General features: G+C 39.3%; 1 protein-coding gene across 2 annotated transcripts in view; it reads left to right on the top strand.

Annotated features, from left to right (window-relative positions):
* LOC136857053 (forkhead box protein J3) overlaps positions 1 to 27,100 on the top strand; it is a 107,260-nt gene that overhangs the window by 15,329 nt on the left and 64,831 nt on the right. For both annotated transcript variants that reach the window (XM_067135417.2, XM_067135416.2), the window contains exon 4: positions 21,546 to 21,701. In XM_067135417.2, the coding sequence (XP_066991518.2) occupies positions 21,546 to 21,701 (156 nt within the window). The remainder of the gene's footprint in view (positions 1 to 21,545; positions 21,702 to 27,100) is intronic.

Raw genomic sequence — 27,100 nt, 5'->3', positions numbered from 1 at the left:
CATGTTTCTGTCTGTGTATGCGAGCACCTGGATGAATTCGGGGTTGAGTGCATGGTGTGGCCCACTTGTGGTTCCGACTTAAACTTAGTAGAGCATGTCTGGGATATGATTGGGAGACTTGCTAGGAGTTATTCCCCTGACATATGGCTCGACTTCAGGCTTCGGTCTAGTCAGAATAAGAGATCATACCACAAAAGAACATTCAAGATTGCATACTGAGTCTGCCTGAAAAAATCACAGCTGTAACTGTGGCTAGAGGTGGTAATACCCATTACTGAGGTAATGGAAATGTGTTGCTAACGAGCAGACAAATGAGCCACCTACATTAGTGCAGAGCTCCAGGTTTCAACATTTCCAAATTCGTGTTGATAAACTGTTGTGATTGTCATGATCAATGTTTCTCAATTATTGCACTGAAGCTTTTCAAATGGGCTAATTAATTTAAGATACATTGTCATATTGTTGTAATGTCGTAATATTTGAATTTTAAAAGGTTTCACATACACTAACATTAAATTCTATCTGAAATACATAGTGCTTCGCTTTTTTTGCCAGTCGTGTAGTTTTAATTCCATAAGTCTGGACTTGGGGTAGAAGCTCCAGAGCTTCAAGTAAATCTTTTTTGTAGCACATTGAATGATGTAAATACGAGTGAAGGGTCTGCTGAATAGCACTTTGACGTGAGTTCCCAGCTCTATGATTGGTCATCTCACTTTATCTCTCTACTTCCATATACATGTTCAACGTTTTGACTCCTAATGATACAGGAACAGCTGCATGGCAGGTGTTTGTTCTGGCCAAATTTGTTACTGTTATTGGAGCCTGCCTTTGCCTTGATGTTCTTTATATCCCCTGAAGAGGATTATGAAATAGTCAAGCTTCTAGGCCTTTTCAATTGTGAAATTAGTAGTGTTTCACTCCAGTGTGGGAGCAGGCTAGTCAGTTGGTTTGCCACAGCTTTCAAAGACCCTAGCGGCTAGGGCACCACTGAGACACAACTTCAAGATATGAAGGTTGTATACTGATTGAAGAAGAACATATTCCAACTCTGTGACCATCTCCTTAGGTGAGTTGTACTATAGGGGTAAGCAGTTTTTTATCAGCAGGAAAGCTTGTCTTCTGTTGTCAAGAGGTGGCTGCATTACTGCTAGTTGTTCCTTGAGTATGCTTGACATTACTGCAGGTATGACTAAAGTGATAACTTACCTTTCGCCCAAAGGGGAGGATTGGGTTGTTATACTGTGAAGTGAGGAGAATTCTCTCCACTGTAGTACTGCCATTGGGAACGTAGATGGTGACACTAACTGATATGGATATCCTAAGTGGTTGCACTGTAATATTCAGCATATGAAACATTTCAGTCTTATATAGGCTTATGTTCAAACAACGAAGAATAGATTGAGACATGTTTTGTTCTCATTTTACCTACTTTGAGGGCCTCTCTCTCCAAGTTTGTGGAGGCTTCTTTGAAGAAAGCTGGTGATCACTGATATTCATGTACTCACAATAGTTAGGCCACCTCTGAACAGTAAACATGTTTATGGGTCACAGTCATCTCTTAAGGTGGTGTCATTCAGAACTGAATTTCTTTACAGGCTTACAACACAGCACACCACACTACCAACTACTACAGAAACATGCAGTAGCGAACACTTTCCATCACATAGGGTTGGCACCAGGAAGGGCTTCTGGCTGTAAAAACAGGTCCATGTCCACGTATGCAATAACACAGTTAGACTCCGCAAACTTAAGGAAAATCAGCAAAAGATGATGATGACGATATGTTGATGCATTCACATCAAACACTTGACATATGTTATGAGAATTTGGTTACTTGCTAATCTAGAACTTGTACACTTCATTAAATAAAATAAGATTGGCTGAAAATTTGTAAGGTCCCAATACAAGCATAACTGAAAGTAAAATTATTATCATGGATATTTCTTGGGTAGTTAATAAATGGAAGTTTGTCAAAACATTGTTAATCAACAGATGGACTTCTATGCTTTTAGAATGAGTTTAAATGATACAGTTCACTAGAATTTGTCCTAGAGATGGGAGTTTAATATTGTAACATTATAGTGTATCTTGTTCCATCACAGTAAGCTGTTCCAGAAATATTATGTTCCATAGGAGACACTAATGCAAAAGTAACTGTCTCAGCGAAACCACAGGAAAGGTAGGGAGTTCCTGATTTGGCTAATGCATATTATGTTCCCTAAGGAGATATAGCAGCTTTTAACTGCGCATTGTGCTGGCGTGAGTGATCCTTTTGTAACAGCTTAGAGAGGCACTGCTGACATTTCTACCCAGTTACTTCTTGACTGGTTACAGATATTCTTCAATTATTTGAACTGCATTGTATTAGGCTTACTGGTGGTAGAACGTACACTAGAGTAGTTTCTTGAAACAGTTCCGCATGGTCTTTCGACTTTGTTTTGTGTTTCATGCTGTGTTATGGGCAATGAGCAAACAAAAAGAAGTGCCCTCTGTGGTCTTATTCACTGTCATAGAAAATGTAACTAAATTTACCCGATGTGATTAATGTGGGCAAAAACTCGGCAAGGAAATGACTTCTAATTTGAAGAAATGCATTGATAGAAGGCACCCAATAATAACAGAAGATGGTTCAAAACAATCCCAAAATTCTACCAGTGCATGTAGTTCTGATAGTATACTTGATACTCAAATATCAGGTCCTAAAAATCCATAGCAAGTGCCACCTTGTGCACCTGTCCCTCCTGAATATTCATCATCGACTGCAACCTGTGAGACAGTGAAGCAACAGTTGCTGACATCATTTAAATAATACTGTAATTGGTTTTACATCCCACTAACTATATTTTTACAGTTTTAGGAGATGCCAGGTGCAAGAGTTCTTTAGTGTAAGAGAAGGCCTGACAGCCTTAACTACGCCAATAAAGTTATTTATCTATCTATCTGCTTGCTGGTAAATCTACCAACATGAGGCTGGCATGTTTGAGCACCTTCAAATAACTACCAGGCTGAGCCAGGATTGAACCTGCCAGCTTGAGCTCGGGAGGCTTTACTGCATGAGCTACTCAGCCCAGCTATCATCATTTTGTTTTATTAGTACTAAAGAGTAATGAGCGATATACAGAACACAGAGCCAGACAAGCTACTTCCACAGTGGTTTACTGCAGATTTCCAGTCTTTTTCAATGGAAGATTTTTTTTCTTAGCCTTTTGTACTGGATTTACAGAGCGAGTTGGCTACGCAGTTTGTCATAGCTGTTGGCTTTGCATTCGGGAGATGTTGGCCACAGTCAATGCTTTCCTAGTCCTGTCCAATCCCATCACTGCCATAAAACCAGTCTGTGTTGGTGCGACGTGAAACCCCTTTCCCAAAAAAAAAGTATTGAATTCAACACTTCTTACCTTTTGCCTGATAGGAGGACTATTTCCTCATCTCTCATTCCAGCAACATATGAAAGGAGACCTGCAATCTGTTGTATTATGTTGCTTTTATATCTTAATACTACATTGTAAGGGATACACAGAAACATGATCCTGGAAGGTCACCATTTGTCCCATCCATAGTCCTAAACACTGGTTGTCACTTACCTAAAATAATAATATTGAAGAGAAAGGCAAGAAATATTTAATTTGAAAGACCATAGCACAGGATGAGGTAAACAAATGAGGTGGATGTAAGGATGTAACTTTTTGTTTCAAAAATCTTGCATGTATTGGCTGGAATTTGAACTCAAATCACCTTGGTGAGAACTCAATCATAATGCCTCAGAACTATCATGCTCCTTTTTAGGCTGAGTAGTTCAGGCAGTAGAACACTGTCCTTTTGAGCCCATCTTGGCAGGTTGGATCCTGGCTTGGTATTTGAAGGTGCTTAAATACATGTTGGTAGATTGCCTGGTGTCTAAAACTTCTGTGACACAAAATTCCGCTTCTCTGAAAAATGTAGTTAGTGGGACATAAAACCAATAACAGTATCATCATGCTCCTTGATCCTTCAGAGGATCTTGTCATAATAGGAAATGATAGTTAAATGATTTTCTCCCTGGAAATTGTTACTTTCTTGTGCGTTATTCATCACAAAAGCACATCAAGAATGATATAACACAGGAGGAAAACTGGTTTCGTACTCTATAGCTGTATTTGTTCTTGAAATAGAGGAGGACACAGAAGCCAAAGAGTAGGTTACCTGTATAAAACTGAATATCAGTGACTTGCATTTGCCATTATACGTGTAATTTATCCATGGAGTTTTTCTGTATTTGCAAAGTGTAACGGCATGGAACTAAATTCCCATGGAGGGAATTAGATATTTTTCACCAATAGAGCATGTCAAAAACGTATCAGATGTAAGGCTTTTCAGGCGTTTGCTCTATTAACCAGGGTTTCTTCTTAGGTCTGACACTAGACTCATCAGCGTGGGATGTGTCAGACCCTACCCACTGATGGGGGGGTGTATGCAGGTGAACTTATCAGAACCCTTATAACAGGCACAGTCTGATAACTGCATACGGGAGATGAATCTCCACAATGGAATTATTGCCCGCCTAGCAATATCGAATGGAAAATTCTAAATTCCCATGGAGGGAATTAGATATTTTTCACCAATAGAGCATATCAAAATGTCAAAAACATATCAGATGTAAGGCTTTTCAGGCGTTTGCTCTATTAACCAGCGTTTCGTCTTAGGTCTGACACTAGACTCATCAGACGGCAGATGTACAGTTCTGATCTCAAGGACTGCCATTGGTAAAGGGATAACATTCTCGTTGATTACGTGAATGGACACCGAGTTTTGGAAAGCTACCATTGCGTTAGGTACATGACGTTGATTGATGGAATTTTATTTATTTATTCATTTATGTATTATTATTCTTGTCGTTTGGGCCTACTGAGGATCACGGGGCTCGTTTCGACTCCTTGTATGGAAATTCTGTTTTTTCTTCGCCCAGAAAGCTTTCATCTTCTGGCTGTGTGCTTGTTTCCTTTCCTCGGTCCACTTTGGTCGGGTGGTGCCTGTACTCAGTCTGCTGGTGAGAGACTCTGGAAAGACACCTTGAAAGGTCAACTGCCGGAATAATACACAATCCTGTATGGTTTGTTCTGAAATCCCCAGCTATTCTAAGTCAGACTTCACTGTGGTGATCCATTTATTTTTGGACGCTTTCCCTCTGCCTTTAGTAGTAAAGATCTTGCTGGTAAGTCTGTAAGTACTCATACGAGTCAAATGCCCATAGAAAGTCAATCGCCTCTTCCTCATGGATGTACCTAACTATTTCTTGATGGTCATAGATCTCATTGTTGTGCCTTATCCTGTAAGTACCATCCCCTTCTCTTATTGGTCCTAAAATCCCCCTTAGTATTTTTCGTTCCTTGAGCTCTAGCTTCCTCAGTGGACCTTTTCTGTTCATCAGAAGACACTCAGAGGTGTACAGTACAGACGGCCTTACTACTGAATTGTAATGTTGGAGTTTAAGGTTCTTAGAGAGGCACTTGGATGTATAGATGCTCTTACAGGTATGGTAGATCCTTTCCAACTTGGTGCATCTAGTGTCTATTGCTAATGTTTCATTCTCGGTTGCTGAAATCTACTCCCCTAGGTAATACACTGCAGGAACCTTATGAATGGTGGTGTTTTCCAATGGCATAGTAGGTGGAACTCCCTTTATGTTAGTCATGAACTCAGTTTTCTTTATATTGACCCTCAAGCCAGTTTTAGCTGCTATGGTATAGAGGCTCTGTAGCTGGTGAGTAGCTTCTTCTTTGTTGTTGGCTAATAAGGTAAGGTCGTCAGCAAAGACCAGGCAAGGTACACTGAGATTATCTTTCTTGTAGCCAATTTTCAGTCCACTTCCTGGAGGTAATGTGGCAGTCCATTCCCTGATAATTTTCTCTAGAATGCAGTTGAAGAGAATGCAAGAAATTCCATCACCTTGTCTAACTCCCGTTTGGATAGAGAAACTCTCTGAGAGCTCACCTCTAAACTTTACTTTGGAGGTGGTGTTCTTCAGAATAGCCTGGATTAGTCTGGAGGTCTTGTCATCCAGGCCTAATTCTCATAAGGTGGAGAAGAGGGTCTGCCTATCTATTGAATCATATGCCTTCTCGAAGTCCACTAGTATGACTACTCATTAATGTCCGCCGCGATTCTTGTACCTCAGGATTGTCTTGTGCAAGATCTATTTGCGTGAAAACCGGCCTGATATTCACCTAATTGGGAATCCAGTTGACTGACCACACTCATTTGCAGGGCTTTAGAAAAGATCTTGTATGTAACCGATATTAGAGAGATGCCTCTGTAGTTATCGAGGTCTATCTTACTACCTTTCTTGTGTAGAGGATGGATCACTGCTGAGGTCCATTCCTCAGGTAAGGTCTGCGTTGCCCAAATATCCTCTATGATCTGATGGATGGTTTGTATGGATTGTTCGTCAGCATCTTTCCACATCTTCACTACTATACCGTCTTCACCTGAGGCCTTGTTGTTCTTTAGCCTCTTGATAATCTCCCTTATTTCTTCAATGGTTGGCGGTGTGGAGTCTTGGTTTCTGGAAAGAGGCTCAGAGAATGCGAGTCTCTCATTAGGTTCCTCTGCATTGAGGAGCTGTTTGAAATTATTTATTTATTTATTTATTTATTTATTTATTTATTTATTTATTTATTTATTTATTTATTTATTTATTTATTTATTTATTTATTTATTTATTTATTTATTTATTTAATTAATTAATTAATTAATTAATTAATTAACTTTAGCAGTGGCGAAGTTTGGGCTTGTGGCCCTCTCCTACACTTAACCATGTGAATTACAATTTAATACATATATAAAGGAAATGTACTGTTCTATTCTAAAATCAAGGATAACTAACCTAAATAAAATACATGGAGAACATATAAAGAAGAATGCAGCAAATAAAACAAAATAATGAGTAATCCGGAACATAAAAGTAAAAAATGAGAAAAGTCATAACGAAAAGTTACATACTAACTGAAAAACATAAGCAGTGCATAAACAGTACACATTGCATAATAAATTAACAGAAATACAAGTGTGGCAATAAACAGTTATCTATGTGCAGGAGTTAAAAGCTAAATATCATGTACATTTACTCCATAACTATAAAAATATAATAACAACCTCATAATTATAAAAAGCACAGTGTTCTTCAGCTGTACAATAAAATATCAGTGTTACTAGCCTACGTACCACAATCACACAACCTATCAGACTTCATCAATCATTCGAAACCATCAGCGGTATTCAACAGGTAATCTCTGCATGCTATTTTAAATTTTGTTGTTGAGTTAGAGTTGCTGACATCAGCTGGAAGTGAATTCCAAAGTCGTGACCCAGCCACAACGAAGGATCTATTATATATTGAAGACTGGTTGACGGGAATATCAAGGGAAGTGCCAGATCTAGTTTTACAATTATGGAATGAGGATAATAAATGGAATTTTCCTACTGTTGGCAGCCCTGAAGATGGTTTTCCGTGGTTTCCCATTTTCACACCAGGCAAATGCTGGGGCTGTACCTTAATTAAGGCCATGGCCGCTTCCTTCTCATTCCTAGGCCATTCCCATCCCATCGTCGCCATAAGACATGTCTGTGTCGGTGCTACGTAAAGTAAATAGCAAAAACAAAAAAAAACAAAAATTTAAATGGAATTTTGATGAAATGATTTGGGTAGATTTTCCTTCAGAGTTCGTGAAATCAAAATAAGTATGTGAAACTTCCGTCGCCTTTCGGGTTTCAGCCAGGAAAGAGCTGTGTAGCTAGGGGTTATGTGAGCATCATAAGTTAAATGCAAATCAAAGACCAGAGTTCAATGTTCTTTGAAGTTTGGTAGTTTGTTCATGTGTCGCATCAATGAGGACAATGTTGCAATAGTCAAGTATAGGTAGTACCAATGTTTGGAGAAGTTTTATCTTTACGTCTTGTGGCAAAATGTCCTTATGTCGTTTTAGAGGGTGTAGCGTCACGTGCATCTTTCTACATGTATTTCTTACGTGTGCAGACCAGTGAAGAGTTTCAGTCAGGGTCATTCCTAGGTTCTTCACTTCCTTACTAAACTGGATTACGGTTGCATTTAATGTTACCGGAGGAATGGTATAATTTTTATACATGGCGTTTAATAATTTCTGAGAACCAATTATAATTTTTCTGAGTGTGTTTTTTTTTTTTAAAGGAGGAGAGAGTTTTCACTGGTGTACACACTGAGTTGTTGAAGGTTGGAGTTAATATCTCTTATTGCATGCAATATATCTTTTACATTAACGTGGAAGTAAATTTGGAGGTCATCGACAAAATACTATTATACTTTATTTTAGAGGATATGTCATTAATATAGAGGGCAAACAGGAGCGGACCAAGAACAGAACCCTGTAGAGCTCCATCCTTCCTGATCCGCCACTGTGAAGTAATATCATGAGCTATAACACGTTGCTTACGATCTGTAAGGTACGAGCGGTAAAATCTTGAAGCTTCAGTACCAAAAAATTATTCGAGTTTTTCTAACAATGTCTGAATGTTGATCGTGTCAAAAGCACTGCTGAAGTCAAGATGTGTGAGTATAGTCACTTGTCTTTCGTCCATTGCCGGTCTGATGTCGTCAATCACTTTCAGTAAGGCAGTTGCTGTCCTATGGCCCTTTTTGAAGCCAGACTGCAGCGGAACCAGAAGGGAGTGGGGGTGCAGGTATTCATGTATTTGAACATGTATCAACCATTCTAGTGCTTTGGAGAGGGCAGGAAGAATAGAAATTTGATGGTAATCGGATAAAAGTTTCGAACCTCGGTTCTTAGGAAGTGGGATGACGTTAGCTGATTTCCAAATTGTCGGTAGTGTGCCATTCTTCAGACAATAATTAAAGATATGGGTGAGAATGGGGAGAGCAGCACCAATAATATTATGTATAAAAATGATAGGAATATCATCGACCCCACTCGCTCTAGATTTAATGAAGTACAGGACTTTCTTAACTTCACGAGTGCTGACTGTACAAAAGGCAAAACAAGGACGATTTTGAGGGGCAAGTGATGGGCCGTTATCTGTTTGCTGTCTGTTAAGAGGATTAGACTGAATCCTGCCTTCCTTGAAATACGGGTTCAGCTCGTCGAGTGGAATGTCGGGTGCCTGGTTCTTTTGCCTCATTCAACCAATGCCCATAGCTCAGACATGCTTCCAGGCACTAGCCATATTTAAGTTACTGAATCACGAACATATTTAAATTTAAGATTACGTGTCATTTGTTTAGTTTTGTTCCTAATTTTTTGTAATTATCATAGTCAGTTTGGTCACAAGTACATTTGTAGTGTCGAAAAAGAGCATGATATAGATCCCATAAGGAATCTGAAATATTTGTCCCGAATGAGTAAATTTATAAATGGTCTGTTATTGGACATTATAAATTTTCCAGCTAACTCATTCCTGGTTGCCAGCGTTTCGTCCCCGTGTGCTAAGTTGGGCTCATCAGTTGGTACTTAGCACACCTACCTAGACGCATGGCTAGTGCTTACCGTGGAGGCCACTGCGCAGGTTACTTGGAGCCACCGGCAGTGCCAATGCACTATGAGAGACTTTGTCTCATTACCAAAAATTGATGCCTGCTTGGCCATCAGAATATATAGATGTTGATTCCCATAGGGAACCTGAAATATTTGTCCCGAATGAGTAAATTTATAATACCAATATAAATGGTCTGTTATTGGACCAGGAATGAGTTAGCTGGAAAATTTATTATGTTTAATAACGGACCATTATATTGGTATTATAAATTTACTCATTCAGGACAAATATTTTAGGTTCCCTATGGGAATCAACATCTATGTCATCTGATGGCCAAGCTGGGATCAATTTTTGGTAATGAGACAAAGACTCTCATAGTGCATTGCCACTGCCGGTGGCTCCAAGTAGCCTACACAGTGGCCTCCACGGTATGCACTAGCCATGCGTCTTGGTGGATGTGCTAAGTACCAACTGATGAGCCCATCTTAGCACACGGGGACGAAACGCTGGCAACCAGGAATGAGTTAGCTGGAAAATTTATAATGAAAAGGAACATCACGCTGAGACATCATATTTTTAACCTCAGAGGTTAGCCATGGATTAGGTTTCTGGGACACTCTAATCTGTCTCTTCGGTGCATGTTTGTTATATAGACTATATATTAATGAATTAAATTTATTAATTATTGTGTCAATATAGTCTAGATTTAAAATGTCATGCCATGGAAGGCTGTAAGCATCATATCTTAACTGATTCATGTCGATGTCTTTCAAATTCCTGCATCTTACATATCTAGGTTGATATTTTGGAATACGAATCGAGTAAGCAAATAAGGTCATGGGTAGACACGGCCGGTACTGAAATTTTTCCATGAGTTACAACTTACTGAGGGTTATTAGTCACTTTAAGATCAATTAAGGTATGTGAAATATAGTAGCAGTATACACATGGTAAGTCAGGTGAGAGGGAAGGATTGTCATATCACATGACGAAAACAAGTCTTCTAATCTCTTAGTGTCGCAGGTCTTGATAAGTAAATTAGTGTTAAAGTCCCCTAAAATTATATCATGTTCATACGCTCGTAGTAAATTAAGGAGATGCGTCTCAAATTCGACGATATGAGATTTTTTAGGTGGTTGATAAACTATAAACTACTCCAAAAATATTTTCTGTCCATTCGTAATTACTTCAACGAACATGAATTCTGTCCTCGGTATCTCACCTGTCAATGAGGTACAAATAACACTGCTCTTGAGGTCGTCTCTACAATAAAGAGTGAGACCACCACCCCTCTTATTTGTACGATCATGGCGATGTGGATTATAGCCGTCAAGGTGAACCATACTATTTGGAACTGAAGGAGACAACCAACTTTCACTGATACCTATCACATGGATGCCATTTTTGTGAAATATACCCTTAATTTCGTCCAAGTGTGCAAGTACGCTTAGGCTGTTCAAATAACAACACTGTAGAGCGTGAGGATACAGTGAAAGTTCTTGTTTCAGAATGCTACCAGCATCAACGGGCTGGGATGGAGTGCTATTGTTAGAGCTACGGTTACTATCAGAGGGTGGTCCTGTAATTAGCTGGCTGACATGCTTGAACTAAGAAATCTTATCTGGATATCCTGATGAAGTGGACCGCTGACTGGTAAACACATCACACACACACACACACACACACACAAACACACATATAATAAACATAATAAAAACAATAATATTGTGAAGGCACATCGCAACAGTTTCTTCACTCCGATAATCCACCTAGTTGTCTCATGTGTGAATTCAGTTCACAAGGTGAATTAATTTGCAGCTTCTTTCCATCGTCTAGATGAACAATAATGCAGCCATCCTGGGTTGAAACCCGGCGTATACTCCAGAAGTGCCGTGCTTTATTTAGTATTTCCTTCCGTGTGGACGTCAGGGATTCTGTGATGAGCAGCTTTGTACCTTTCAGAGCTCGCTTGGCATGCCAGATGCTGTCTCGTTCATGGTACCTGAGGAATTTAATTTTAATAGGTCTATTCCCCACAGCCACCACCTCAGCCGCAGTCCATAGGAAATTGAATGTACAGCTTACTTTTCTAGGTTTCCAACACCACAGCATAGGTATCCTCGCTGGGTGTTTCACTGATGCTGTGAAAGAGGAGGCAGTTCCTTCTACTGTGTTGTTCTGCCTCGTCAAGCTGAATATCCTGCCGATCTAGATGTTCTTGTAGCTGGCCTACCTCCTTCTTTATGTCGCTTAATTCTACAGATATAATTTCTCGGAAATCCTGGAAGTTTGATGCAAGGCCAGTTAGAGTGTCGCTGGGGTTGGCAGCACTTGCTGCTCCAGCAGTCATGGCTTGCTCCAAGCGAACTTGAAAATCGGCATCTGTTTTTCAAACTTCGTCAGACGTTCGTACACGGCCTTCAGCGTCATAGCACTTCACTACTGTTCAGCCTGACAATTAAAGTGATACACTGGCACCCCTTCTAATATAATATGATAGTTTACTTGCTGATATGGCAGGTGAATTGCAGAGCTCGTTTACTCGTGCTGTGTAGCGTGCGCCATCTTTAATGATTCTGTACTTACAGAGTTATGGGTTATACAGTCCAGCCTGCTCTGACGGACATGTTTATTCAGCAGGCACCTCCTTATATGGACATTTTTTTCACAGAACCAATTTTATTTTACGTAAGACACGTGTAAAACAAGTCTCATTTAAGCGGAGAATTCCAAACAGCGCACATCGCCATTAATCTCTTCCACTTGTCTTAAGCAGACACTGCCTTTACACAGGGTTCTGTCATTCTTGCTCTTAATATCATTTTCAGACGTGCCAAGTCTCTCGATTTTTCCTTGTTCTTCCCGATATCCCGATCGCCGGGACCGATTTCCCTATTTTCAGAGCAGTATCAGTAATTTTCCTATTATTTTAAACTCCCGCACGTTTCTTCGTTCTGTTGATATATGGCTGAGCATGGCTAGTCCATAGTAGTTCTAATAATGAAACCAGCCGTGCCCGGTTAGCTTGTGTGGAGGTTTGGCTCTGAATTGAGTAGGGGCTAAATGTAACCCTGCATAAGACACTGGGGTGGGGGACCTCAACCCCGACACGGTGTGTCCCAGTGGCTGATAGGGGAAGTTCCTGTAGATATGCAGGACAGGTGTGAATAAGGCAGTGCCAAATAAGCACCTGCGGATCAACCGAGGTCAAGAGAAAAACGGTCAACGGTCTCAAAGGCGGGACAAGAATCTCAATTTCTCAACGGCTGAGAGGGCGGAAGAACCTAGTGGAGTCAACCACGAAAAACAATCATTTCAGACTAACAATCTGATTATTTTGGAATTTTATTCCTACCCTTGAAACATACAATTTCAATTGCAGAATGGAAAAGCCACTGAAAGAAAGCACTACCCCAGGTGGCAGCTCAGAAGAGAAATCCACCATTCCGTTATGTAATGCATCGGGACCTAGGATTCTGGGGAGTCCCACCCTCTGCAATAAGGATGAGTCGGAGCTTCCTTGGAATCCGTCCAGACTTAAGTTTAAACAGAAGTTTTTTTCAGGCACTTTGAATGTAAATTCTTTGTTGAAGGTTGGTAAACAGAAGGAATTAGAACTACTAGATAGAAATGAAATTCAAATCTTAGCAGTACAAGAGACAAGATTTTTGGATGAGAATGTGACACAAACAAAAAATTATCGAATCTTTAAAGGTAAACCTGCAATTAAAATTATGAAAGGAATGCCACTCTTGTGAACAGCCTTTTATGTCCATATAAGATTATTAGACATTGTAATTGAATTCAAATCCCGCTCAGAATGGATATCTCTTTTAACAATGAACTGCAAATATAAAAAGTATACTTTTATTAACTGTCATGCACCAATAAATGAAGACAACAAAAAGAACCCAAATAAAGTAGAGGAATTCTGGACACTCCTGGATGATGAATTATCTAAAATTCCAAAATCAAATGTGGTGATATTACTTGGCGATTTCAATGCCCAAGTAGGAAGAGAGAGAATTTATAGACCAATAGTGGGAGAATATGCTGCACACCAAAGAACAAACATCAGTGGAATGAGATTAATTACCATCTGTAAAAATTTTCAGCTGAAGTTAATGTCAACTTTCTTCAAGAAATTGTCAAGGAAAGCTAAAACATGGATTTCTCCAAATCCATTACTAGGTGAATTTCAACTGGATCATGTAGCTATATCCATAAGAAACATGAAAGAAATTATGAATGTCAAGGTAGTAAGAAGCAGAGAATTTGATTTCGATCACTACTTGTCTAAAATCAAACTAAAATTCTTACCCAACAGAAATCACAGAAGGGAAAGAGTAAACAAATATAACACAAATAGACTTCAAATTACACAAGAAACATTGGAAACATTTCAGGAAGAAATAAAAGTATCTCATCATGGGAAGTGGCAAGATTTATCTAAAGAAATAACCAATGCAGGCCAGAAAACATTTGAGCTAGTCAAACCTAAAAAGAAACCTTAGTGGAATCATATATGTGAAGAAGCATTACAAGAGAGAATAAAACAATGGAAAAAGTTTAAATCCTCTGGAAAGACTGAGCACTATGACCAATTCAAACAGCAAAGGAAAGATACTGCTAGAATAATAAGGGGAGTTAAAAGAACATTTGAAAAATCACAACTTATTGACCTGCAAGACAGTTTTGTTAAAAATAACTCTTGAAACTTCTACCAGACTTTTAAGAGTCGGTTAAACAAGTATAAAGCACCTAGCATATGCTTCAAAGATGAAAATGGTAGACTTGGCCTAAACAATGCTGAGAATTGTGAAATACATGCGAAGCACTTTGATCAACTTCTAAACTGCCCCGAACCCGACCATAAGTTGGAATTCTCTCAAACAACTGAAAATCTGTAAGAAGATATACCACCCACTGCTGAAGAAATTATAGAAGTAATTAACAATCTGAAAAATAATAAAGCTAGTGGAGAGGACTTTATTACAGCTGAACTTTTGAAACGGTCTCAGTCAAAAATCATTGACGAGCTGCAGTTAATCTTTGAAGATATTTGGAGAACAGAGAGGATTCCAGAAGAATGGAAAGTGGTTCTAATACATCCAATGCATAAAAAAGGGGATAAACAAAAGGTTGATAACTATAGAGGCATCTCTCTTCTGCAAATTGCACACAAGGTATTCTCAAAAATATTGCTGAATAGAGTAAAAACATCACTTGACAAGCAACTGGGTGAGTATCAAGCTGGATTTCGAAAAGGTAGATCTTGTTCAGAACAAATATTTAACTTAAAATCCATAATTCGCCATAGGATATTGAATTCAAAAGACATTGTTGTGACTTTTGTAGAATTTAAAAAGGCCTTTGACTTGGTTGATAGAGAAACCATAGATAGAACAATTCATGAATTTGGAGTGAAAACTAAATTGGCAAACCTAGTACGTGAAACCCTTACTGACACAATTTCAAAGGTGAAATTTATGGGTGAAATATCCAAACCTATTAAGATAAATACAGGGGTACGGCAAGATGACGGTCTGTCACCCCTTCTATTCAACTGTGTTCTATAGAAAATTGTAAGAATTTGGATCGTAAAGGTTAAAGATCATAACATTTTGCCGGTAACTTTGGGGAGAAAAAACAAAGGCATTGAAATAAATTGCCTAGCATTTGCAGACAATTTCGCTATATTGTCAGAAAACCTAACAAGTGCAACAACACAAATCAATCTCTTGGAAGAAATAGCCAACAAGTCAGGTTTGAGAATCTCCATAGCAAAAACAAAATTTATTACGAACATCAAGAATGCTCCAAAATTTTTGGCAACAGATATTGCTCCAGTGGAAAGAGTAACGAAATTCAAATATCTGGGAGAAACAATTCAAGAAAATAGTTTAGACAAATCTGCAGTAGAAGAAAGGGTACACAAGATGGAAAGAGCATATGGTATCACAAAGAATTTTTATAACAAAAATTGTCTGTCTAAAAATCTTAAAATAAGGCACTACACTACAGTGATGAAACCAGAATGCTTATATGCAGGTGAATGCCTGGTACTAAACTATAGATTAGATAAACTTGAGGTACTAGAAAGGAGAATCATGAGAAAAATCTTAGGCCCTGTGAAAACAACAGAAGTATGGAAATTAAGATCTAATGATGAAATATACAGGAACATAGAAAACATAACAGAAACCATAAGAAAAAGTAGATTGCAATTTTTTGGACATATTTACAAAATGGATGATTCCTGATTAACAAAAAGGATTTTCAAGTACCTTTGGGACAAAAAGGCAACAACTAGCTGGATTCAAGAAGTAAAGAAAGATTTAGAAAGAAATAACATAAGAGAAGAAGAAACTATGGACAGAGAAATTTTTAGAAAGAGGGTAGTAAGTATGGAAGGATTCCAAGGAAGATTGAACAAGAAGCTTGGTGCGAAGTGGTCCGAGGACAGAAGGAAAGAGCATAGTGACAGGATGAAAAAATATTGGAAGGAACGGAAGAGAAAACAACAAAGTATGAAGAACTGAATTGAAATTGGCACGTGGTCCTTAGCAGGCCTCATCGGAAAGAAGAAGAATGAAACCAGATGACAGCATGGGGCACGATGGCCAGTCATGTGCTCCTCTTTTGTCTATAATACAGTCAAATGCTCATTCTCTTTGGTCAAATACTCAAATAGCTTAATAGGAAGTGGAAGTCGCAAGCGAGTAACCTAACCTCAGAAGTAGCACGCCATAGACGTCTGCCCAGGCCAGGACCTGCATAAGTGCTCGTGTTGTATGTCTTAATATTTGTTTTGGCCAAAAAAAAACCACTGATGCAATATTTAAAATTGCTTATAGGGAAGAGTTTCCGTGTTTCAGTGAATCCAGGAAGGGACCAATGTTCACATTCTGTACTATAAGTGTGATTTTTCAGTCGTGCATGGCGGGAAGCACGATAAACTCAAACATATGCAAACGAAAAAAAAAAACATAAGGCGAGAGTCGAATATGTAGAAAGAAAACAGAAACTGATCTTTTCATGTAAAAACCAAGATGTAAATCCTGTGACGAATGCTGAGGCTTTATTTACGTCATTTATTGCAGAACATAACCTGCCTGTAAATTTTGCTGACCTTTGTTTCACAAAATGTTTCCTGATTTGGAAATCGTAAACAATATGAGTGTGCTAGAACAAAAACAGCAGCTATCATTACAGAAATGTGCATGCAAGGAAGGGCAAAAATTGTATCAATTTGCAGGTGAATGCATTTTATGTTGCTACTGATGGTGGCAATAAAAGCAATGTGAAAATATATCCTATTGTTGTAACATTTTTTAGGCCTGAACTCTATGAAATTCAGAGTTGTCTACTCTCTGTGCCTAATTTAGAAGGGGATGCTACTGGAGCTAACATTGCCAATCTTTTGCTCTCAGCTTTTCAGGAATTCCGCATTCCATTAAAAAACTGCCTAGCTCTTGGTGCTGATAATGCTCCAGTAATGGTAGGATTAAAGAATGGTGTGGCAGGATGTTTGAAGCGGGAAAATAGTAACATAATCTTTGTAGGCTACTCTTGTCACCTAAATAATCTTGCTGCAGAGAAGGGTAAGGCGTGTTTGCCCGTAAATGTAGATGGAAGTATAATTGATATATTTTATTACCTTGAAAGGAGTGCAAAGAGGAAAGAAAAGGTCATAGAATTTCAGACTTTACACAACACAGATATCAAGAAAATTCTGAAGCATGTGACTACTCGATGGTTATCACTAAGAAGGTGTTTAGATAGGATTTTGCTGCAGTGGGACCCTTTGGTTACTTTATTCAAGAGCGAAATTGTGAGTAAGGATTCTCAGATGGGAACTTTGAAGATTTACAAAATTCCTAAGCACAATATAAGTGCAGATATGTCTTGTTTGTCTGAAAAGGTGAAGCATTGTCATTACATTTCACCACACTCCTCAGTTAAAACGAAAACCCAGTCATCAGTTTCACACCCCCCCCCAAATGAAACTTCTGACGACACTAAGAGCCATGCTTTGTCACGTGAAAAATTACTGTCCATGTTCCTTTCATCAAATTTACATACGTCCCTTTGCCTTTTTCTCTCAAATTTTATGGATATCTTTGAGAATCCAAATGTAACTCTTCAGTTAAGTATGCTGCACATACACTTATTGGGGTCAGTTTTGGAGGAACTATTGAAGAATGTGATGGCAAGTTTTGTGAAACCACATGTTATTAAAAGCTCTTTCTCTCTCCTTGATGTAGATTATCATACTCCAGCAAATCAAAAGGATGATTGTGATCTGATGATAGGGAACTCTGCGTTTGTTTTAGTGAACACTTTGAAGTCTGACGAAAAGTGCATATTATTTAAGTCCATTAGAAAGTATTTCTCTTCATCATGTGACTACATGGTATACAAATTTCCGTTCAAAGATGAAGTTTATAGCCTTAGATTTTTCATAAGTTTCCGAACATTCTGACCAGTGAAACGGAACATTTAGATAAAGAATCTGATATTCTCCACTCCCAGTTCTGTAACTTTTAGATCGAAGAAACAGACCTGGCAAAAAGAAGAATTTATGTTCAATGGGCATTGGTAGGTCAGATGAAATCAGTTGATGGTGTACTTAAATATAACAGACTCTCTAAGGTGATGCTTGCTATTTCATCAGTTCCATATAGCAATGCAGAATGTGAAAGGATTTTTAGCAGAGTCACAAAGACCAAAACACAGTTCAGATCTTTGCTGTCTGAACAAACTTTGGAGAAACTTTTAACCTTAAAATTAGTTCAGTAAGGCAAGTGCTTTGAGCAAAAATTTAGTTCCGAGTTTTTGAAGAGGGCTAAGTCAGCTACGGATGTGTTGAACAACAATTAGTCGTAATGTGATCAGCATGTTGAAGGATGAGAAGTCATATGTTCCTATAGTTCAAGTCTGTCCAGTATTTAGTATTCACATATAAATAATGAAATAAATATATACACTATGTGATCAAAAGTATCCGGACACCTGGCTGAACATGACGTACAAGTTCGTGGCGCCCTCCATCGGTTATGCTGGAATTCAGTGTGGTGTTGGCCCACACTTAGCCTTGATGACAGCTTCCACTCTGGCAGCCATACATTCAATCAGGTGCTGGAAGGTTGCTTGGGGAATGGCAGCCCATTCTTCACGGAGTGCTGCACTGAGGAGAGGTAGCGATGTTGGTTGGTGAGGCCTGGCACGAAGTTGGCGTTCCAAACCATCCCAAAGGTGTTCTATAGGATTCAGGTTGGGACTCTGTGCAGGCCAGTCCATTACAGGAATGTTATTGTCGTGTAACCACTCCGCCACAGGCCGTGCATTATGAACAAGAGCTCGATCGTGTTGAAAGATGCAGTCGCCATCTCCGAAGTGCTCTTCAACAGTGGGAAGCAAGAAGGTGCTTAAAACATCGATGTAGGCCTGTGCTGTGATAGTGTCACGCAAAACAACAAAAAGAGCAAGCCGCCTCCATGAAAAGCACGACCACACCATAGCACCACCGCCTCCGAATTTTACTGTTGGCACTACGTACGCTGGCAGATGACGTTCACCAGGCATTTGCCAAACCCACACCCTGGCATCGGATCGCCACATTGTGTACCGTGATTCGTCACTCCATACAATGTTTTTCCACTGTTCAATCCTCCAATGTTTATGCTCCTTACACCAAACAACGTGTCGTTTGGCATTGACCTGCGTGATGTGTGGCTTATAGGCAGCCGCTTGACCATGAAATTCAAGTTTTCTCACCTCCCGCCGAACTGTCATAGTACTTGGAGTGGATCCTGATGCAGTTTGGAATTCCTGTGTGATGGTCTGATTAGATGCCTGCCTATTACACGTCACGACCCTCTTCAACTGTCGGTGGTCTCTGTCAGTCAACAGATGAGGTCAGCCTGTACGCTTTTGTGCTGTACGTGTCCCTTCACGTTTCCACTTCACTATCACATCAGAAACATTGGACCTAGGGATGTTTGGAAGTGTGGAAACCTCACATACAGACTTCTGACACAAGTGACACCCAATCACCTGACCACGTTTGAAGTTCATGATTTCCGCGGAGGGCCCCATTCTGCTCTCTCACGATGTCTAATGACTAATGAGGTCACTGATATGGAGTACCTTGCAGTAGGTGGCAGCACAATGCACCTAAATGAAACACGTATGTTTTTGGATGTGTCTGGATACTGTTGATCACATAGTGTATATGTAGACCAAATAGAGTTGTTAATGTATTGAATTATAATGAATTAGTACATGTTCTGCCATCAGTCATGTGTTGTAATACATCACAATCCGCTGCTAAATTTCTCCCGATTTTTTACTTTTGAAAGTTGGCATGTCTGCATTTTGCAAACATATGGGAATTCCTTTTGAATATCTGTACTATTTTGTGTCCAAGGAAAATAAACGTACATAGGAATGCTACATTAGCCGTGAATTTAATAGTTCTGTACTGGGCTCTTTTCAAACCTTTTGTTAGGGTCATCTTGTCTTCTAATGAATGTCCATTCTGAGAATTCCAGTTGCCCAAGAATGTGTGAATGGCTGTTTACTCACAAGTTACCAAGGGATTTTCCAACCCAGCCCGCATCATTTTATTTATAACTCAGATTGTCGCTGATAAGGTCGAGGTTGGCTAGTTCAGTTAAACTTGACAAGGAAGAGACTTTCTTGTGCTGAATATTGAGACAGAAATACCGTAGCATTTCAATCACCCAGTAAACATGAATAGGAGGGACATTGCAGTATATGAGTGGTTCAAATGTATTCGAGCAAAGAAACTGTGAGTGAGTGGGAGTGGGCCAATGTTACTCGTACAAGAAAGTACAAGAAATCACAAATAATCTACAGGTTCAGGTAATTTGAATAAAGAAGTTGTGTGTCACGCTAGGTCGTTATTCCCTTTTCGAGAATATCGCGGTAAAGCAAAATGTGCTAAATTGGTACACCAGGCTGAATGATTGCTTCCTGAAGCTGTAATGAATGTAAAGGCTGTAAAATCACTTGTAACATCACCCAGGAAAATATTTAGTTAGAAATTATTTAGAACAATCAAAATAAAGATGCATACTTATAAATTTAAGATGGATGTTTTTGCTGTTAAAATGTTTGATTAATTTTTACAACCTTGTTTTAGCTGTCACCTCTCGTAACGCACATTTTTCTTTGGAACCGATGTGTCTGCAGAAGGGAGGTTCGACTGTACAAACTTTTCGATATTTAGAAGATAAGTTCATAGCTTTGGACTGTAAAATTATCATAAATTTTGGAGAGTATGGTCTACTAAGAATATGTCATTGGACTGACTCAAAATTCTATTTTGTCCACAGATGTTTTCTTCAGTAAATCAACATTGATGAGGTAGGGAAAGTGGACTTCGGCCTATCTGTCTTTAGAAATTTTGGTTCCACCTTCCTAAGTACCTCTGACCTATAGCATTGATAATACACACTACAGATCTACCATAAATAACTGGGAAGTGAGCAGGTAGTTTGCGTGGTGTGGGGTCATGTTGCTGTAGACTTACATTTGGGAGATGGTGTGTTTGAGCCCCATTTTTAGCAGCCCTGAAGATGGTTTTTGTGATTTCCTATTTTCACACCAGACAAATGCTGGGTCTGTACTTTAAGGCCATGTGTGCTTCCTTCCCAGTCCTAGCCCGTCCCCATACCTTTGTTGCTGAAAATCTGAGTTAATGTGATGATAAACCACTAGCAATTAAATAAATGAATTATTGCAGATATAACTTGGTTGCTTTTCTCAGTGTGTGATACAGGAATTCTGTTTGACCATTTCCCATGTAAAAGAGCTGGCGATCTCTTGTACAAACTTATACCCATTATTATGTAGGCCCTACTATATGCAAAAGAAGTCTGTAAATACTTGTACTGTGTATTTGTCTAGGTATATAGAATGACTGTCTCTTCACAAATTTCTGTCTGTGAAGTTAACAGGTTAGCCTTTTTAGCTAATTAATAGTTCATACAACACTGCTTCTCTTGAATTTCTAGAACTCAATTCGACACAACTTGTCTCTGAACAAATGCTTCACAAAGGTGGCTCGTTCCAAGGATGACCCTGGTAAGGGGAGTTACTGGAGTATTGATTATTCCTCAAGCCAGGAAGAGGGCTTCAGCAAGAAGAAGAAACCTGCACAACTCTTTAGGGTGAGTGAGTGTTCTTATTTTTTCCTATGGTTTGTAGTTTAATAATAGGATCCTTTGTACCTCTACCGCACTGGTGCATATATCCAATTGGATTCCAAGATTTAAAAATATCAGAGGTGTTCAGGTAACTGTTTTGGAAGAACAAAAACAATGTCTATCAATGAAGTAGATTTTTGGGGAGTCCTCAGTCCACCAACTTCTTCGTATTCCTGTCTTTCTGTGAATGACTTGATTAGTCATTTGCTTGTTCCTTTTCATTACTTACTCCATGTGGGCTGCGGCAGTAAAACACATCCATGGCATCCCCTGCATCTTGTAAGAGGCGACTGAAAAGGGAAGGGTTTCAGCTTGGGATCATGGGTTGGTGACTACAGGACCCCTAGCTGAGTCTAGCATTGCTTGTACTTTTTTGTGCCAGGCTACTCACTTTCACGGTTTTTTATCAGACCTCTCTTGGTCAACACTTGTTCTCTTCTAATTCCAGTGGTATTAGGCATACAAGACCTCGAAAGTCTTTCCTTTTCACACCCTTTGTGACATTTCTCTTCCTTTTGCTAATACGTTCAGTCTTTGAATTATCGGAACTCTTCACTTTTCCTGCTGATTCGTGTTAAGAGAAGATGGTTACCCAATGTCTGGGTCAGGTGCTTTTTTTTTTTTTTTTTTAAGGAAGAAGCACTTTTACAGATAATTTTTTACTGATACTTTTAATGGAATGCATATCGTCCCCTTAGCCCTGCAGCCCAATACAGGGTCGGGGATGAAGTGAGATTATATTTTACAGCATGTTTTTATGGCCGGATGCCCTTCCTGATGCCAACCTCAGTTGAGAAGGTAATGAATATGAAATATGAATGATGGTGAATGAAACTGGGTAAGGAAGTGGAAGGAATCAGCTGTGGCCTATGAACAGGAACTGTCCCGGTATTTTCCTGGGAATGCAAAAGGGAAACAACAACAACAACAACAAAAAAAGAAGGTGGTGGTTCTCAGGATAGCTGACGGTGGGGTTCAAACCCACTCACCTGCCGAATGCAGAGCTTGGTTCCATAGCCTTAACATGTTAACTCAGTGATATTATTACTGAAATATCATATAAAATTGTTGATCTAAGAACTGGTATTATCAAAATCATTGACATTTGGGGGAAAAATTATTTAGAATTTATCTGAGAAGGAGTTGACAATTCCACATGAGATTCATCATTACTAATTTGTCTCGCACTTTCCTGTAGTTCAGTATCGACCCCTATACGTAGGTGCTTTGAAAAGTTCTCGGAATGTACTAGAATTAAGTATCTTACCTCGGTGGAACTACTTTTATTTTTCAACATAGTCTCCCTGTAGACTAATGAATTTGGTCCAGCGATGTTCCAATGCCTTGATCCCATCTCGAAAATGAGATTCCTCCAGGCCTACAAAATACCTCTCCAATTCGGCTGTCAGTTCTTCCCTTGTAGAAAATCTCCGTCCACCGAGGAAAATTTTCATCTTGGGGAATAGATGAAAGTCTAATGATGCCAAATCAGGTGAATAAGGTGGATGTGGCAACAATTCGTACCCCATTTCATGAAGTTTTGCCATGGCAATAACACTTGTGTGCGGCGGAGCGTTGTCCTGATGAAAGATGACCTTTTTCCTTGCCAAACCAGGCCTTGTTTCTCGTATCTTTTCCTGTAGTTGGTCTAGGAGGTTTGCATAGTATTGCCCCGTAATTGTTTGGCCAGTAGGAAGATAATCTATCAGCAGAATGCCTTTTGCATCCCAGAAAACTGAGGCCATGACCTTTCCGGCCGAACGCACTATTTTTGCTTTCTTTGGTGGTGGTGGTGGTGAATCAGCCTGTTTCCACTGCTTTGACTGCTGTTTTGTCTCTGGGGTATAGTAGTGGACCCAAGTTTCATCTGTAGTCGCAAACCGGTGCAAAAAATCTTGTTGGTTGCACTGAAAACGGGCCAGACTTTGTTAGGACATTTCCAATCTGGTGCGTTTATTGTCCAATGTCAAGAGCCGCGGCACCCATCTTGCGGATAATTTTTTCATACCCAATTCTTCGGTTAAAATATAATATACCCATTCAGAAGACATCCCTACAGCTTCAGCAATCTCCCGCACTTTCAGTTGATGATCCTCCATGACCATTTTATGCACTTTTGCGATAAATTCTGGGGTCGTAACACTTTTTGGCCATCCACTACGCGGATCATCATCCAAGCTCTCCCGACCAAATTGAAACTCGCTGGTCCACTTGGCAACAGTTGAAAATGAAGGAGCAGAGTCCCCCAGAGTGTTCTGAAAGTCAGCATGAATTTCCTTTTCTTTCATACCTTTCTTTACAAAGTATCTAATCACTGCTCGAATCTCAGTTTTTCCATTGTCAAAAATCACTACGCGGGAACAACAACAAAGAGTCGTCACTACCACACTCCTGCAGCTAGAGCACTGACACGCCACGTGTTCACTCACAAAGGATGTGTGATTATTGCGCGGGAACCTCGTTGCTCTAGCACTGACAACTAGCGGTGATTCTGAGAACTTTCCAAACCGTCCTCGTATATACTCCATCTTCATTATCAAAATATTGCCCTCCAGAATCACTATTTCTTCATCAGTAAGAGTTGAATGTATCAAGACGGCATGAAGGCCACACATAAGCGGAAAAGATGTTCCACTCCACTGAAGCTGAAATAACATCAGATCGCTTTCAAAACAAGCAAATTGGAGTGGTATATCTGCAGAAAAGAACTTTTTTGAGCATTTCCATGGAATTTCAAAGAATGACCCTATATACCATTCATATATGAGTTTGGGGAAGTACACACTGCACCAAAACTTATATATATGTGGATTTGGCGGACGAGGCATGGCGTTCAATAATGTATATATATGAGTTTGGCGTTGAATGGGTTAAAACAAAAATCACCTTCAGTCTTACTTGTATGTATAGTTGTGTACTTCATACATTCAGAGATCTTAATTATAGATTATGATACTTTCCAGCATTCAGTCTCTGAGCCTCTTTGGGTGAAGTAAGTGCCTGCATAACTCTATTTGAAATTTCCAATGTGGCCTTCTATTTATTTTTTATATAATTTTTGAAATCATTAAGAACTTGGTTTAACCATTGTCTCCTTGCTCTCGCCTTTGCTTTTCACACCACTTTCTCCTATGTGCTACAGGATGATTAAAAGAACTGTCCTTGACTTAAGCTCACATAACTACCACTTCTCATGTCTCCACACCCTCCTCGGAGACACAGTGTTCATACAGGAAAGCTTGCTAACTACTGGCCCAGTCTACTGCCGTTCTTGAGTGGCACAAGAGAATGGAATATGTGCGGGTTGGTCAGTTAATACACACAACTTCATTGTCATCATTGCAAGTTTCCTCCTGACATTGTTCCTGCTTGTTTGTGCCTGAGTTCATGTTTGTTGAAATTGAAGTGTCTGGTATGAAGATTCTTTGGTATGTGGTGTAACAAACCCCCACAAATTGGTCATACTGCAGATCTAAAGGATTTACTGGTGAATTTAGCCCCCAGTTATGAGCATATTTTGATACTAGGAGATTTTAATACCAACATTCTAAAATGCACCAATGAGACCATGCAACTGACCAACATTTTTAGATTTTGCAACATGACGATATTGCCCTTACGACAGACATATCACACCAATAATTTTCACAGTTTACTTGATCTAATAGTAACAAACAATCCTGACAAGATTATAGCACATGCACAACTTCCTGTTCCTGGAATTTCCCATCATGATGCTGTATATGTTGTATGTTCACCCAAAATCCGAGAATATAAACCGAAAACTGTCATTTTCAGAGATTTTAAAAACATTAAGAAAGACGCCTTCATTGAAGATGTTTTATCCACGTCATGGCACACTTTTCAGCCCTTTGATTTGGGTGTTTATATCGAAGTGTCAGACAGAGACAAACATTTTTCCGTACATTTGTGAACGGTGGGACCAGTTTTTTTCCCTGCCTTTTTTGCCTATTTTAGCTTCCGTTGCCTATTTGATAGTTCAGTGCCTCTTTTTTTTTTTACCTCCTTTTGAGTTCTTGTGAATATTTTCTGCTGTTATTTATTGCACCCATAACCTTAAGAATTTACAGGGTACATTATATATTAAAATTAATCAATGGAAAGAAAAGAAAATATGATTCCAATATACTATTTAATAATAAAGAAGACTATTTTATTTTAACTCAATAGATAAAAAAATAACATTAACACATACAATATTTTAATATTAAACAAATCTCTACTGAAAACTCACTCTATAAGCCAAATGGTCGAGAGGGTTATCAGGTCCTGTTCTGGCTACGTAAGATTAAGTGCTGGTTGTTATTATTTTAAGAGGAAGATCAACTTCCTAACCCCCTTCTGTTAAAGTTAATTAGAAGGAAAATGGAAGAGGTCTAACACTTCGAAAAATTAAGATATCAGCAAAAGAAAGGAAAGGACCGTGAAGGACGTGAAAATGAAATACTCCCTAAGCCTCGAAAACTTAATACCGCCGGGGTCGTAAAACAACAGGAGTTGACCAAGGAACTTCGGGTACCGGGCAAGTTGACCGTGCGCGTAGAGGCGCGCGGCTGTGATCTTGCATCCGGGAGATAGTAGGTTCGAATCCCACTATCGGCAGCCCTGAAGATGGTTTTCCATGGTTTCCCATTTTCACACCAGGCAAATGCTGGGGCTGTACCTTAATTAAGGCCACGGCTGCTTCCTTCCAACTCCTAGGCCTTTCCTATCCCATCGTCGCCATAAGACCTATCTGTGTCGGTGCGACGTAAAGCCCCTAGCAAAAAAAAAAAAAAAAACTTCAGGTATGAAAGATAAGACCGAGGAAACCAACAAGTAAGTGGAAGCAACGCCAGACTCAGCTAGGGGAACTGTGGTCGCCAACTATTACGCTTCAATCATAATAATTATGAATTACCCATCATAAGCCCTAACTTCATGACTACTACAGACATAAATGAATAATTAAATTAATAATTAAATAAATAGATCGATAACTATAGGGGAGAATGCCCGCTGCAAATTGCTTACAAGGCAGGCATTAACATTTAGCTGAACAGAGTAGAAACAACACTTGACAAGCAATTAGGTGAATATCAAGGTGGATTTCGAAAAGGTAAATCTTGTTCAGAATAAATATTTAATTTAAAATCAATCAGTTTGTCTTGAGGTTCATGGTGTGGGTTACTGTAGTCACGTCCTAGTTCGTGAACCTTGGGCAGCGGCTGAGTGGCCTAGTAAGTGGTCCCGAGAGTCGGGATACCAGTTGCTATGGAATAGGAGTGGGCATCTCGGACATATTCTGAGTAATGGCCCTCTTTCTGTTCAGGCGGCTAGGACTATACAATCCACCGGTGGTC

The sequence above is a fragment of the Anabrus simplex genome, chromosome 1 (genome assembly GCF_040414725.1).
Source record: "Anabrus simplex isolate iqAnaSimp1 chromosome 1, ASM4041472v1, whole genome shotgun sequence".
Classification (NCBI taxonomy): Eukaryota; Metazoa; Arthropoda; class Insecta; order Orthoptera; family Tettigoniidae; genus Anabrus; species Anabrus simplex.
Note: the sequence above shows the minus strand (reverse complement) of the source record. Positions and strands in the feature narration are given on the sequence as shown.